We start from the raw sequence: 15,086 nt of genomic DNA, 5'->3' as shown, positions 1-15,086 counted from the left end.
CTGGAAAATGTTCAATAGAATAGAATAGCAACGGTGATAAGCAAGCTAAGAGCAGCACCAATAAAGATAGAAATCAACTTTCGCCGCCTCTGCAAAACAGTGCCCACAAAGAGAAAACACGTTTCGCGCGACTTCGTTGCGATCCCGCGGCGGAATCGAAACCGCGTAGGCGCGTTGCCACAGAGGGCGAGAATACCTCGCTAGCAACGGTGATAACCAAGCTAAGAGCAGCGCCAATAAAGATAGAAATAAACTTCGGCAGCCCTTGCAAGATAGTGCTGACAAAAAGAAAACTCAAATTTCGCGCGACTCCGTTGCGATCACGCGGCGAAACCAAAACTACAAAAGGGGTGTTGCCGCAGTCTGTGCCGCCGCGCTAAAGCTAGACATAAGTTCTGCTTATCTCCGTAAGAAGGCAGCACAAAATTCAAACACTTCTTGTAAGTCCTAAGAGGTGACAGCACCCCCCAGTGAGCACGCATTGTTCGTTTGGCGCAAAATTTCAAACGGAAGATCGAAACCGTACCCGTACGGCAAAGACCTTGCGGGACAGAAAACCGCCGCCCTACATATACGGCAAAAACCTTCAAAGGGTTAAGAGCATCTGTAAGTGCATATTCCCTAAAACTCCCAAGCAGCAAGACCCTGAAATGCAGGTCATGCATGTGGCCATCCCTCTGGGGAACGGCATGCTACCGAACATTGCTGTGTCATGAAACTGCACCTCACATGCCTGTCTCTCCCTTTTTTTTTTTTTTTTCGGTAAGTAACACATCTTCAAAGACTGCCTCTATGCAGACCAGAGCACCTACAACTCAACACTGAAGACAGTTCCATCAAACTGGGCATGAAAATGTCGGGTTGGGCCACACGGCAACCACATGGCAAAGTGGTCACCACGGCCACTTACCAGTTTTGACATTAATGATGCCCAAAACAACTCCAGCTGCCTCTCTTGAACTTGCATGAACACATTATTGCATTAAGGTGTGTACACAGCCTCGGCCAAGAGTCTTCAAGCCACAACGTTTGTTTTCGGTCACATACGTAGTACAGTCAAGTCCACTTATAACAATACTGGTTATAACAATATATCGGATATAACAATGGTCGGTCATGGCACCATCAGCTTTGCCATGTGTTCTATGGTAAAATAAACTGCTTATAGCAATGCCGTCAAGGCACATTATTGGTTATAACAATTAAATCTAGTAACTGAGTGTCAACCATGTCAACCATTATAGAAAAAAAAACAAGGAAATGCTACAACCACACCATCAAAACCATGCTTACAACACAAAAGCGTGCACGTGTGGGGCCGACCAATGGACTAAGCTGGCGCAGCAACGCCATGATAGCAAAAGAGGCAGGCGTCATCACGTCAGGAGAGCTGCTGCATTGCTGCATTGGCTACGCACACCCCAAATCAGTCTGAGCAGTGCACGTGCATGCGGCCAGCGCCGGTTTTTTTCTCTTGTCAGCTGTCACCACAGCCTTAGTTCTGCATGCTTCTTGAATTTCCCATAAGAATGATTCATGTGACGTGGAGGTGCGCGAAGCTCCTGGTGGCGCAGTGATGGCAGTGCTTTGGTCATCAGTGAACATTGTTCCGGTTTCCTGAAGTTCGAATTAACAAGCTTTTACAGGCATTAGAACAATCGAATCCCTCCAGGTCCTTCCTGTCAATAAATTCTCTAAAGTTTGTCATCTTTTATTTTTTTTTCGGCACAACCCTGTTATAACAATTATTGGTTATAACAATGGTATTTCCATGGCACTTGAATATTGTTATAAGTGGGCTTGACTGTATTTACTCGAATCTAGGCCGACCTCGATTCTAGGCGGACTCCCGAAATTCAGAAGGTCGGAAAATAAAAATAAAAGTTGACCTCGAACGTCAGCCGAATGAAAAAAAAGTATTGACTGGACTCTACATAATACGGCAGACTCTCTTAAGACGAACTCCAAGGCACCATGAAAATGTGTTCGTATGCTAGGCATGTCCAAAACTATTTTACATAAAAACAGCGAATAAAATGGTTTCAGATAAATGACAGCTGCACTGTAGAGAATTTTTTGCACTATACATGAAGTGAGGTGAAGAGTAAGGCCATAAAGCAAGCTCATGTTATTCTACTTGGAAACAGCATTAGTATACAGTCTAACCTCAATATAACGAACACAGATACTATGAATTATTGGCTACATCGAACTCTTCATAAATATTTTTGACAAATGCATTATATATCGAACGCGGTTGGCCGTGAAACCAATATATCGAACTCCCAAGCGGATGGCAGGCAGCAGGCTTCTCGGCATTGTACAAATGGCTGGTGGTGATGCGGCATTCTTTAGCACTCGCCAACAGAGGTGTGTAGGGTTGCAGTCCGGCAGTCAGCACGCGTTCACGCCTCCGGCATCCGTCGACAGCGCCATGGAAGCAGCAGCGCAGGTGGCTGTAAGCTTGCAGTAACAATCTTGCGGTCATGTCGGCTTCCGCGGAGGTGGTGCAAAAGGCGACAGCTTTCGCTCTGACGTATCCCTTTCCACACAACACGGCTGTGATGCGGGGAAGCCACAGTAGCCAACACAACCTGCGCTTGTGGTGCTATGCAGGGAAGCCAACCTAACCCCTAACTGGCGCTCGTTTTCTTTGCAGCCTTCGAAACGCCGCCAGAACCTGGGAAAACGTCTCTCCATTTTTCTAGTAAGGATCGGCAGAATTGCTGTCCCTTCAATGACTAATTTGCGCTGCTGTTTCACATGTTTCTGACGAAATTTTTTAATACAAACTTCGGGTGTAGCAAACTATTTTACGATTTTTCACCTGTTTGCCGTAATGAGGCTTCACTTAGTTTTGTTTTTTTTACAGCTGCTCTTTTTCACTCTCTCTTTGGCACCAACCACTATTTGTGTTTAATACGCTAACAAGAGATGCCTCACTACTGAAAACGCCGTGCCGTTTGTGGACGAAGCCTTCACCTGCCAGCTGCTACCTGTCATAGTTGGCAGGTAGAGAGCATTAGCACTAGGTGGGTCACTAACGAAAAAGCCGTCATGCGTCCTGGTGAAGCCTGGTGGTGTCGTGGTGAAGGAGGCAAACTGGTTCCGCAGCAGCTGTAGTCACGCAGAAAGGACGAAATTCGTGCACACCAGCTGCAGTCGAATAGAAAGGCAGAAACTGCGTTTGCGCCAGCTGCCGCTTACGTTGTCTGTAGGATAGGATAGGATAGGATAACTTTATTTGGCTCTAGCACAAGTGTTTTTTTGTTTTTTTATGTGGTCAGATGAGTCCATCCGCAACGGTCGGTTGCCCCTATTCCAGGGCTCCGCTGGATGCTGCCGTCAGCTGAGCTCGCCGTATCAAACTGATCTGGTCATCGCGGCAGTCGCTGGAGAGCAGACCCTCCCATTGCTCCACACTTGGGTTTTGTATAACTGGGACGATGTCGACTTTTTGACATGCCCATGTGGTGGGATACAGTGTAGGTTTTTCATGGCACCACGGACAATTGTGTGCGTAAAGTGTGGGGTGAATTTTACTTTGTGTGTTTAGATTTGGATCTGACCCCGTTTGAAGTTGTCTCCATGTGACAGCCTCTTCTTTGTTTAAAGATTTGTGCGGTGGTGGGTACCGCATCCTGCTGCCTTTGTAGTTGTTGAGTATGGCCGAGTATGTCTGTAAAACTGTCATAAGTAACCTATGCGAAGAATCCATACATAAAATGCTAGCACACCTACATCGCATTTATCGAAGAAAATTAGGGGTCAAGTTCTTTTCACCTTCTGATTTTTGCTTTCTCTCCAGCTCCAAGATGAAGAGGTAACTGTGTCTCTCACTTCTTCCACAGAGTGGCTGTCAGCAACTGTGCGAGGAAAAGCACCACGTGCCTTTCTGTCCGCCGCAGGCAATGCGCACACGGCAACGATTTCTAGCCATCTCTGCACTGTGCTAATGTGCACTGCAACGGCGTGTCAGCTGAAAATTTGGCGCCCAAGATTTAAGCCCCAAGTCAAAGAGCGGAGGCAACGCGCGGCACGTCATGTGCGTGCAGTGCCGAGGCCTGACTATGTCAGATCACTCTGCTGAGCACAGACAGATGCGCAGGTGCCCTGCTTTTCCTGCACTGGCAAAAAAGCCCCCCTTCCAAAGAAAGCCGTCGCAAAGAAAGCATGCTGCGGCATACTTTCTTTCGCACTTCTGTGCTAAGCTGCGCAGGAGACACTTTACAGTGGTGAGCTTTCTTGCGTGAGTGAGTGTTTCTCTTTCTTTGATAGAGCCACACGGAACAAATAACAAGGTCAATAAAAGAAGTGCTCTCAAACAATGAAAAAAAAAGAAAAAAAAAGCAGGGATTTTCTAAACTGGTGGAGAAAAGTGCTCCAAACATTGGATTTTTTTTTCATTCCAAGTAGAGCAATGGAACACAACTGTAGGGGAGCCATAAGCATCCGACTAGTAAGCTCCTCAAAAGCAAACCCGGTGGCCTGAAGGCTTTTGAACAAGGCTTTCCGTTCTCAATCCTAGAAAGGGCTTGATGGCCTGGGAACTTCATCAAGAAATGGCACACAAATAAAGCAGTTATCTACACAGTGCTTGGCATACCTGTCCTCGTCCTGGGGTAGGTGCAGCAAGAGGCCATGGGGGCAGAGCAGCTCCTCATTAGTGATGCTCGTGGGGCGCTCCTTTGCAAGGGGGCACCTGCGTGGAGGTGTACGACAGAGGCAACATTAAGGGACAGGAAGACAGCAGGATGGGCTACGGAACGAACATTCCAAGTCAAAATCAAGAAGAGGAAACTGACACATGCAGGCCACAGATGCGGAGAAGAGATAACAAATGGTCCCTTGGGGTAACAGACTGGATTCCAAGACAAGGTAAACACTGCAGGGGTGGCTAACAGCCAGGTGGGTAGATGAGATGAAGTTTGTGAACATGCAATGAATGCAGCTGGCGGAGGAAAGCGACAGTTGGAAATGAATGGGAGAGGCCTCTGTTCTGCATTAGTAAACATAGTTGGGCCAAGGATGGTGATATGCACTATCAAAAAAATCCACACACCACCAGTATGGGAACCTTCCCCATCAACCCTGCACCTAATTCCTCCAACAGATTAATGCTGTGAATGCAATTTGAGCCCTTTTAGGCACGGCTCATGACAAGGGGAGTTACTAATGGATGCAGCCCCGCTCCACAGTGTGCCTATGACTACAATTAATTTGTCTCATCAGTCTACAAACATCACCATTGTAAACAACTAAATCATGTCCCCTGTGCCAAGACAACAGTCCCTCTCAGTGATGCCCACCTACATCTCTTCTGTGCCAGCCATAGCCGTCCAAGCTCAGTATTGAATTGAATTGAATTGGCTTTTTATTTGCAGGAAACAATACAGATGAATCCCTGCGGGTGGCGTAAGGCTAAAGGCTTGGAAGCCTGACGAGGCCTTAGCCCCCTCACATCAGTTACAGCCTGCAGCAGCAGCAGACACACATTTTCTGAATTTAAGCATGTACGCGGTTGCAATAGGATAACATGTTCACGCTTTTCAATTACAACACAATGAATACGAGAAATACACAGTACAATGCAGCAATATAACTAAAGTGCAGTTCAAAAGTTTTGAGCAAGAATGAAGGTACATAGGCATTCATGTACAAATGAAAAGAAACTAAGCCATAACTTGCGTACGTTGCGTACAAACTGCAAGTTTCTAATAACACAATTGAACAGAAGTGAGTATTAGCGTATATCACAGTCTAACAAAGAGCAGTACGAAAGGGAAACAAAAGAACAAACTTAGAATAATAGTTGCAAATGCATGATAACCAGGTAGAAGATGTTTACTGTATTTGCAATGCGTTTATGGTTCTAAAATTATATTTGAGGAAAATAGGAATGCTCGATAATTTCGTTTGAAGGCTCTGAATGGTTGGCTGAAGTCAACATAAGATTCGTGTATGTTAAGCAGTCTAACTATTTGATAGTCCATAGCCTGTTTGCCATAGTTCGTTCTGAATTTTTGTACCTTTCTCTTACGATTCCTGATTGCATATCTCATGGAGGCATGCTGGACGTTATCGGCATATAGCTGTTTTTTGTATATTAGTTGCATTATCCGGAAATTGTACACTTTTTTAACTGGAAGGATATTATGTTTGAAGAAAAGTGGTTGCGTAGGCAAGTTTCTTACTTGACCTTTGTAATTCTCTAATATCCGAAGTACGCGCTTCTGCAGAACTAATATTCTCTCATAATTCCCTTTGGTGGTCGTACCCCATACTAGCATACCATAGAGCAGTTTGGAATAGAATAAAGTGTAGTACATTGATCTCTTCAGCCAAAGAGGTAAGATATGGGCCACTTTACTTAAACATCCTACAGAACGCGCGAGTTCCGAAATTAAATGATCTACATGATAAGTCCATGACAAATGTTCGTGAAACCATATTCCAAGAAACTTTTGCGTCTGCACTTTCTCCAAGTAATGGTCTTCAAACACTGACTAACCTAATCATTTTGCACCATCTCTGACATTTGATTACATCTTGACTTCGCTTACTATATCTGGCTAATTTCCCTCCTTCTTATTGGCCTTTTTTTATGAAGCTTCAAAAAAATACTATATTTACTAAAATGCGATAGAGTTGTTTAGTCACACTTCAGTTAAAAGTCACTACCGTATTTTCCGGTGTATAAGACGCGGCTTTTTTTTTTCTCAGAAATCTTGCTGATGCGTCCTATACAAGAGTGCGTCTTATACGCTAATTTTTCGCTTTTTTTTTGCGAGTTCAGAAGTTACTCAGACTCTTGTTCAAGCTTTTTTCACCGAAAAAATATCACTACCAATGACGCGGTTGTGACGCGGTTAATGCTCCAATACGGGGACCGCAATGCACCACTTTTTTTTAAAGTGAACTTTATCAAGAAACGGCGGGGATGACGACTTCCGGGATCACAAACACGCGACCGTTTTGGAGGCCCCAAGCAGAAGCAATGTGAAATGCCAAAAGGTGGCGACAATCATGCTTCTTGCCATTGTCAGGACAAGCCAAGACAAGCCGGTGTTCTTTTTTAGCCACCATTTGCAACTTTCTTTGCTCCGTGTATGTAGTGAGAAGAGAATGTGTCAGCCGCGTTGCCTCCAGAAATGGGCGAACTTTTTGATAGCAGATTCGAAGATGAAGACTTCGAAGGTTTTGAGTAGAAATAAAATGTTGTTATGGACATATGGGAGAGCTCTTTCGCTCTTTCTTTCTTTTTTTCTAAAACGTGGGTGGGTATGGCGTGAGTGTTGCCTTTTTCGATCACTTAGCATTGCTTAAGAATTTCTCACAGGTACGGTGAATTTCGTGATGGTCGCGCAAGCGTGTTTAATTAAGCCTCACTAGCCTAACTGGGTAAATTAGGGTGCGTCTTATAAATGGGTGCGTCTTATATACCAACTTTTTCAATGACAGCCTGCATATATGGCATGTGCGTCTTATACACCGGAAAATACGGTACTTGCGTTACAATTAAATTGACACTATTGAATAACTCCATGATTTCTTTCTGCTGTTGCGTGCTGGAAAAAGCAACCTTTGAATTTTTGAATTACAATTATGTCGTGCTACATATGAGTTACAGCAATACAGTACCACCACGCAACACTCTCTTCCCAGAGATTTGCCGCACAGCAGCTTCTACTATCAAAGCAACTGCACTTAATACCAGCTTACTTGAGAAGAATCCCAAAGGAGACAAGCAATATGATATGCGCTGAACGAGCCCGTTTGTTTCTGTTTGCCAAATCTAAGCAATGGAAATAAGGTATCTCGTGCATAGAGAACAAAAAGAATAAGGACAGTGCCGTGTCTAACCTGAGGAAGAGCTTCCACTGGGTGAGGAACTGACGTGCGAGCAGCCGGGCAGGGGTTTCATTGGGGTCGGGCCTATTCCTCTCCTGCACCAGGTCAGCAAACTGCTGCCGCTCCTGAGACGCCTGCTGCTTCAGCGCCTCCTGGGCCGCGTTGTCTTGCTGCTGGTGGACCTGCCACAGCAAACCACCATGCATCCATCAGAGCTGCTTGAATGCAAAAACTTCTCAAAATATTCGTGTAACAGTCGTGTGAAACTTCTGAAAGTACTGCTGTTGAAAGTATTTTGCTGTTGTGTTTTTGTTGCTTATTATTAATTTGTGGCCTTTGTACTTTTTTTCTTAATATTTGTACTTACCTATTTTCTGTATGCTCACCCTGCGAAAATCCCTTCCTGGGATTGCAGTATTAATAAATAATAAATAAATAACCTAAAACCTAGCCCAGTGCTCTTCAAAACTATCGGGCACGCCAATACAGCCACCAACCAGAAATTCGTCGGACATGCTTCATTATTCCAATTTCTTCACGGCACCACCATGTGTCTCTTGAGCCAATGCGTAAAAGCACGAGTTAAGATTCAAATAACGCCTAGTTGAAGCTGAAAAGGAAAAACTGTACGGTGATCTCTGCAGCTCGATTTGGAGCAGGGCGATGAATCTATGCCACAGCGACCGAATCTGCCACAGGGCGACCCAATCCAGTCGACCAGCGAAACATGAACATGCTCCAGCTCCGAGAAGCCCCCACGAACGCTCTCTCGTGCAACCGGTTCCAGAAGTTTTCCTGGCACATTTTTGCTTGATGATGACCAGTGATGCTAACACAGTTCAGTCGAATCTTGCACTTAGCTTGTGAGGTGCCCCACATTTTGCTATGCCCAACGGTTAATGACAGCCAGGGTTCAATACTGGGAATGACAATGCCTTACATATGTGTCCACAGTGCTTGCTGTGTGGACACATATATGCAACCGACAATGTGAGCGATTCCACACGGCCCCTTCTTTCCAATCCATTCGCTTCCATCCATGAAAAACATTCCCACCCCGCCCATGCCTTTGATATCAGCTGTGGTCTCGTATATTAATGCAATCATGCTCCAGCCCTCATAGTCTACGTTGTTTTTGTTCTCCAGTATGCTTCCGGCTTAAACAGAGTGAGTTATAAAGCAGACTGCCTCTAATGCCAGAAAAAAAGCAGAATACACTGCTCCTACCACCATGTTGGTAGGTTCATGTGGGGCTGCTTAATGGTATCGGAAAAAAAAAATGCCCAAGAAGGTCAAGTTTTTGTCAAAAGCATAGCTCTAAGTTCTGTTCATCATGGCTCTGACTCCATTACACTCCTTCAAAAATAGAGGGGCCAACAGCATATGAACTCTTCCTTTGGAACAAGCTCTCTCCCTATCAGTTACATTAGGCTAGAGACCTAGCAACTGCAGCCAACTATATCTTCTGGCTGCTGCAATGAATAAAAAAGTGAACCATTTGCATAATTTTATTACTGCATAATCTTCATGGGTACAAACCCCACTGGAGGTAAAAAAAAACTATACATACTACCGTTTGCAACTGCAGTGTGACTTGCCTTCCTTTCTTTCCCCAGTACTCTTCAAATAAAACCACGAGTTTCTGCCAGACCCAATTTCCATAACCCAAATAAATGCTTGCAATCAAACAATGTTGTTGCATGCAAGAGAGCAAATAAATTAGCAACAAACCAGGCACTGCTGGCAGGCCTGTGTTGAGTGGGGAAACTCCGGTGCTGATGGGAAGTGCCCCTTGAGAAGATTCCACACATCCATGCCCACTAGCCGCCGACTGTTCTCGTTGGGGTGCAGGCCACCTGCATAAGGATATAGAGAAGCCTCGAGGGTTCACATTGGCTACTGTGCCATTGCAACCCCTCCACCCCCCTCCCTCTAAAAAAAAAAAAAAAGTCAACCTTTAAAACTCTCAACACGAAACTAAAGATGACTTTAGCACTGTGCACGTATGACTTGTGGGAAGAGATAGCTGTCGCATATGCAGCTGACTAAGATGCATTCCAGTGTTCAGAAGCTATATATCGGGCCACTAGCAGGGTGTCACTGTCTTTTCTTTCACACAGTATCAGAGCCCCAGTTTCACTAAAGTCAATGAGTCAATGTTTAAAGGAACCGACCACTCAATGTTAAAGGGACACTGAGGAGAAATTGAAGTTGGCTTGTATCGACAGAATACCAGCTCCTCATTACAAAAACGCCACTCATACTGACAACAAAGCTCTTGTAATGTAGAAAAGAGCAAAAACCAAAATACAGGTATCGCCGCCACAGGCCAAACTCGCAAGTACAAGCATGATGACGTCATAGGACAAAACAGTGTTGCTAGAACCATTGGTTCTAGCAACAGAACCAGCTGCTAGAACCAATGGTTCTAGCAACACTAGGACACGAGAAGCCACGAATCACTGAGGCGCAGCCAATGCATGTGCAAATCTCCTTGACGTTGCCAGATGGCGCCATGTACCTGACAGCTACGCGCACGCCTGCAGCATCGGGACCAATCAGCGCCTGCTCACCGGCGGTAGGCGGGCTCCCGGTATTCTGCTAACGGTAACAAGGTACACGGTATGCTAAAGGTGTCTATTTGCGAGAACTTCGTTGACGACTTCGAGAACGAGATCCATCGTAACGCTGGCAAATCGCCGGTGCAAACGTAAACCAAGCAACGGTAGCGACGGCTGCATTAGCCGATAGATGCCTTCAACGTGCGGCCGGCGGTAGCTTTCTTTTCGGCTGCTGCTAGGCCGCACTGCTGGCTGCCAGAAATCACGGACTCTGCGTTACATCATGTGCACGTCATGTTTCACATCACTTAGTCCTGTGTCGTCATAAGAGAATCCCAAGTTTGAATCAGAGCGGCGGGAAAAACTTTTTCAACTTCAAATCCAAATTTCTTAGAAATAAATGAATCTTTCGCTGCCGGCCAAGTGGCAACAAAGCCATGAAACGCCGAACTATCGGATTTTGCTTTAAAAAAATATTAATAGAGCTCTCCTCACTGTCCCTTTAAGCAATAAATTTTTTTCAGTGAAACGGAAAGCTTGCTTGGCAATCCATCCCATGCTGTGTCCCCATGCACTACCCTTTACACCCTTCACTCTACTGTGGAGGGGGTAGACAGAGCAAGGGAACCTGTGTCCTCTCCATCCCCTCCTACTTCCCTTGATGAGCAGACTTCTAAGCCAATGCTCTACTAACAGCAACTGCAGCAAAAAGAAGCCTAATGAGCCTTGTAACCCCTCCACATCTGTGGAGTTCATTGATACTGCTTCGGCAGGCACCCAAAACAGGTACTATGAGGAATGCTTGCTATGCACTCGCATATTCTCTGACTGCAGGGAACACACAATCCTGCATGTGAATTGTGCCTAAGGGATCCGGGCTACTGCAAGACTGTCCTTGCCTTCAGTCCTAACTCTGCCTTTAGTACCCAAGGAGTTTGAAAGCTGAGAAATGCCACGCACAAAACGCCATGGAGGTTGTGGACGTGAAGCCACTGCTCACTAGTGTCAAGGTCAACAAAACCATTGCTGTACCATGTGGGCAGCAGATGTCATCGTTGAAACTGAAGTTGGACACAGGCGCTGGTGGCAACGTGGACTCTGGGTCCTCCTCGATGGGTCCTGAAAGGTGGCAGGTTTGGCTCGTACACACGGCAGTACTGACGCTTGACAAGTTTAGGCTCAAACGCCACAGCTATGCAAACGTGGAAGCAGTTGCCTTTAAGAACAGTCTTTTTTTTTTTCTATTATTTGCAGGCATTTACAAATAGTACCCCATTTTTCAAACACTAAAACAATTTCATTTTCAATTGATTACAGACGTTTTGCTTAGTCAGCTCCACTGCAACTGACACTTAATTTTTAGCACATTGATATGTGGTGGAAAGAAGAAGTGCCCGACAAGACAGATGGCAACGACATGACATAATGGCTGTCAGGCCTAAGCGAGCGCTCCAGCCCACCCCACAGCCAGCTTTTTCTCTCACAACAAAAAGAGGCGCACGCATTTTCTTTTTAACCCATCCTTAAACATGACCTCCATTCTTATAACAGCCTGATAGGGCACACACCAAGTCAGACTGCACCTTTCCCAGCACTCTTTATTGACCCTGCACGCAGCAGGAGAACATCAGCCACGTGTGCACTGCTGACCTGTGTCATTGCCGTTGGCCTCCTGGGTCGGTGGTGCTGCCTGAGCCATGGCAAGCTTGCGCCACCACTGCAGGGACTGCTTGCCGACCCACACAAGGGGATCACCACTGCAACACAGTCCCCAATCAGTCACCCACACCGAATTGCAGTACAACAGCAACAAAAGAGGTAACACTCAGAAACGAGGCTAACAGAATATTTACAAAAGCTGTTACACAACTTCAGCTTACACAGCCCCTTGCAACATGGTTTGAACAGGGGCTATAGTTCTTGCTAACTCATTTGCACTGGTTTGCCAGCCTAGTGTGACATCTTGACAGCAAAGCCTCAGCAGTACAGTAAAACCTCGTTGAGGCATACTTACTTAAGCGGCAGTTTCATTTAGGACGTAGCAGCACGAGATCCCCGACTCAGCTTCCATTAAACCAGCTTACAATGCAGTAGTTTATAACGAATGACTTAGCACGTTAGCACATGCCTATCACTGTGTATGAGGCTGAAGGGATCTCTTGTAAAGCAGCTATGAATGATGCCGTACACTACAAGGAAACTGCACTGGTGCTCCAAGCATGTAGATTGCGGTGGCATGCTGATACTGATGCAGCGCAGTGAATGATGGGCATGCTTGCAGCTGACACATTCAAAGAGAGAGCACTTTTCCCTCTTTACACCGCGGGTGCCAGTGTACCCCCCACTGCCTCGCCACAACTCGGTCCGAACGGTTGCGGTCAGAGCCACACATTGTGCCCATAACCATAGCTACCGTTTGTAACTGTAGCGCGATTCAGGTTCTCATTAGCACGGTGGCTCTGTAGTTTTGACTGGCCGCAGTAAACTTTGACTTTCCTCCATGTGCCATAGCCACCAATGCCACGCAGTTGGCTGACTGGTGTCACTTCATGGCTGCAATTCGGCCCCGACTTGTTGTGCTGTTGCATTACTGCTGTTGTCGTGAACTGTGCGCTTCCCAAACGACAATGCTCCCCAGCGCATCTTGATTTGGGGTGAGACACTCTGAATGTTAACCACCGTCAGCGACGACCCCGTAAAGACCTCTTTGTAAAAGTTTTGCAGTGGGACGGCACTGTCGAAATTGTCACCTTTTGCATGTTTCGAGACATAGACAGTGCAGATGAGACTGCTCCAGCATGGCACGATAGTGACATTGGTGCCTCTAGCACTGGAGAAACGTCATCCAATGCAAACAACACCAGCGAGGAAGCTGACGACATCCTGGGCTCTACCAGTGGAGATACTGCATGTGTTTTAGACACACTTCGCCTATCCAAATATAGGGCCCAATTGAGCAGTTTGAAGTAGGTTGCAATGTCTTAAAAGCTGAAAAGTCGCCCAGGCGGCAGATATGATGGATTTCAGTGGCCCTACTTATAGCTTTTGCTTGTGCCTTCCTTCAAGGAATACCTTAGGTATCATCGCTTACAGATCAGTGGATATATTTAGGCTGCCATAAAAAAAAAAAAGCACAAAGAGATGAAAGAAGAGTGGGCATCAGTCACTCATCAGTTGTCCTGCATGAAAAAGAGTTGGCATATCTGGGTGCCCCCAGCTGATTTCTTGTTTTGTTGTTGTATTGTGTGTACTTTTTCTGCAGATATATACGTAATTCTGCTTCTGGTGATTAAACGCTCAGTTTCCAGACAACACTTGTGGTGTCTGTTCTTTACTTCATCTTCAGTCTCTTTGCTCAGTTTATTTCGATGATGCATTATGAACTAGCTCAATTATCTGTTTCCCTTCAGTTCAAATTATGCTGCTTTAGGTTAGGGAATAATCCATAATTCTGGTCATTCATCATAATTGCCGAAAAAAAGATACAGATGCATATACAACACATATATACAGCTACCTGACGCGTATAACAAATACAACATAACGGCAATTCAATGTGGTGATACTTTCTGTACTAGCTTGACTACTGAATAATTACAAAAATTAAAAGCCTCTGCGATGAATGCAATCAGAAAACGATAATATATGAATGTACTTAAAAAAATTTCACAATCTTCACTTCGTGATTTTATATGGATTAGGAAATGCATAAATGCAATGCATGGCAATTCCACTGGCTACAAACTAATAAGGAACTCGTCTAGGTTATCCAAGTTTATCATAATCAAATGTAAAAAAAAGGGCTCCTGAAGCACTTTGTCGACTGGTGCTCAAGTTTATCATATCCAACTAATGCTGAAAGCGTACAGCAGTCTAAGCACTTGAATGGCTGCTTGACGGCCCATTCTTGTGGGGCATGACCAAACGTGTGCACCTACTTGGATGGTTTGAACTTGAGAAGCCGGGAGATGTTCCGCTGGTCGTCCTGCACCCTCGTGTGGGCCCTGAGGTAGCGGCACTGCTGCACCACACAGCTTGCACACAGCGCCTCCCTGTGAGAACACACTCCTGTCCATACTGAACATAATGTTGCACACAACTCTACATGATTACAATACTCAGTAATGCAAAACTTCAGCACAGCTGTGGAGGTATTATCGTACTGCAATATACTGAGGCCAAGAATATGAGAGACATGTATATACATGGTCTGTTCTGAAAGCAGTAGGACTCATTTTTTTAAACAAAATTTATTCAAGAGAATAGTACAAACGATTACAATTTTTCAAGGTAGCACCCTTCCGCACCTACACGCTGCTGCCAATGAGTTTCACAGTTTTCGTACGCCTCCAGGAACGCCTGAACCAGAGAGCTGTTTAACTCCCTCGTCACGCCCTGTTGAACCACCTCTACCGACCCGTATGTTCCCCCTTGAGCGTCGATTTTATTCTCGGGAATAGTTGGCGGGGCCAAGTCGAGGCTGTAGGGGGGCTGAGGCAGCGTTGCCGCCTTGTGCTGGGCAAAAAATCGGGGTCCTCATTCAGATGACGAAGAAGATCCTACCGGTTGGCCTTATCCTCCTCTGACAACACTCCCGGCACCAACTTCGCGCACGCTTTCCTCATGGATAAGATTTCTGTCACGATCTCAAAAACTTGGGTTTGAGGAATGCTC

General features: G+C 45.6%; 1 protein-coding gene across 4 annotated transcripts in view; it reads right to left on the bottom strand.

Annotated features, from left to right (window-relative positions):
- Positions 1-15,086, bottom strand: part of LOC149364071 (ubiquitin carboxyl-terminal hydrolase 48-like) — a 49,926-nt gene that overhangs the window by 13,153 nt on the left and 21,687 nt on the right. For 3 of the 4 annotated variants that reach the window (XM_089574071.1, XM_089574072.1, XM_089574073.1), the window contains 6 exons: positions 14,351-14,464; positions 12,063-12,169; positions 11,445-11,531; positions 9,583-9,707; positions 7,864-8,033; positions 4,607-4,702 (listed from right to left, as the gene is read on the bottom strand). In XM_089574071.1, coding sequence (XP_089430197.1) covers positions 4,607-4,702; positions 7,864-8,033; positions 9,583-9,707; positions 11,445-11,531; positions 12,063-12,169; positions 14,351-14,464 — 699 coding nt within the window. Of the gene's footprint in view, positions 1-1,823; positions 2,412-4,606; positions 4,703-7,863; positions 8,034-9,582; positions 9,708-11,444; positions 11,532-12,062; positions 12,170-14,350; positions 14,465-15,086 lie in introns of those variants that run through there. The other variant, XM_089574074.1, reaches the window with a different exon arrangement.

The sequence above is a fragment of the Amblyomma mixtum genome, chromosome 2 (assembly GCF_055824585.1).
Source record: "Amblyomma mixtum isolate Tamu chromosome 2, ASM5582458v1, whole genome shotgun sequence".
Taxonomy (NCBI): Eukaryota; Metazoa; Arthropoda; class Arachnida; order Ixodida; family Ixodidae; genus Amblyomma; species Amblyomma mixtum.
The sequence above is the reverse complement of the archived record's forward strand: the minus strand, read 5'-3'. Positions and strand labels throughout refer to the sequence as shown.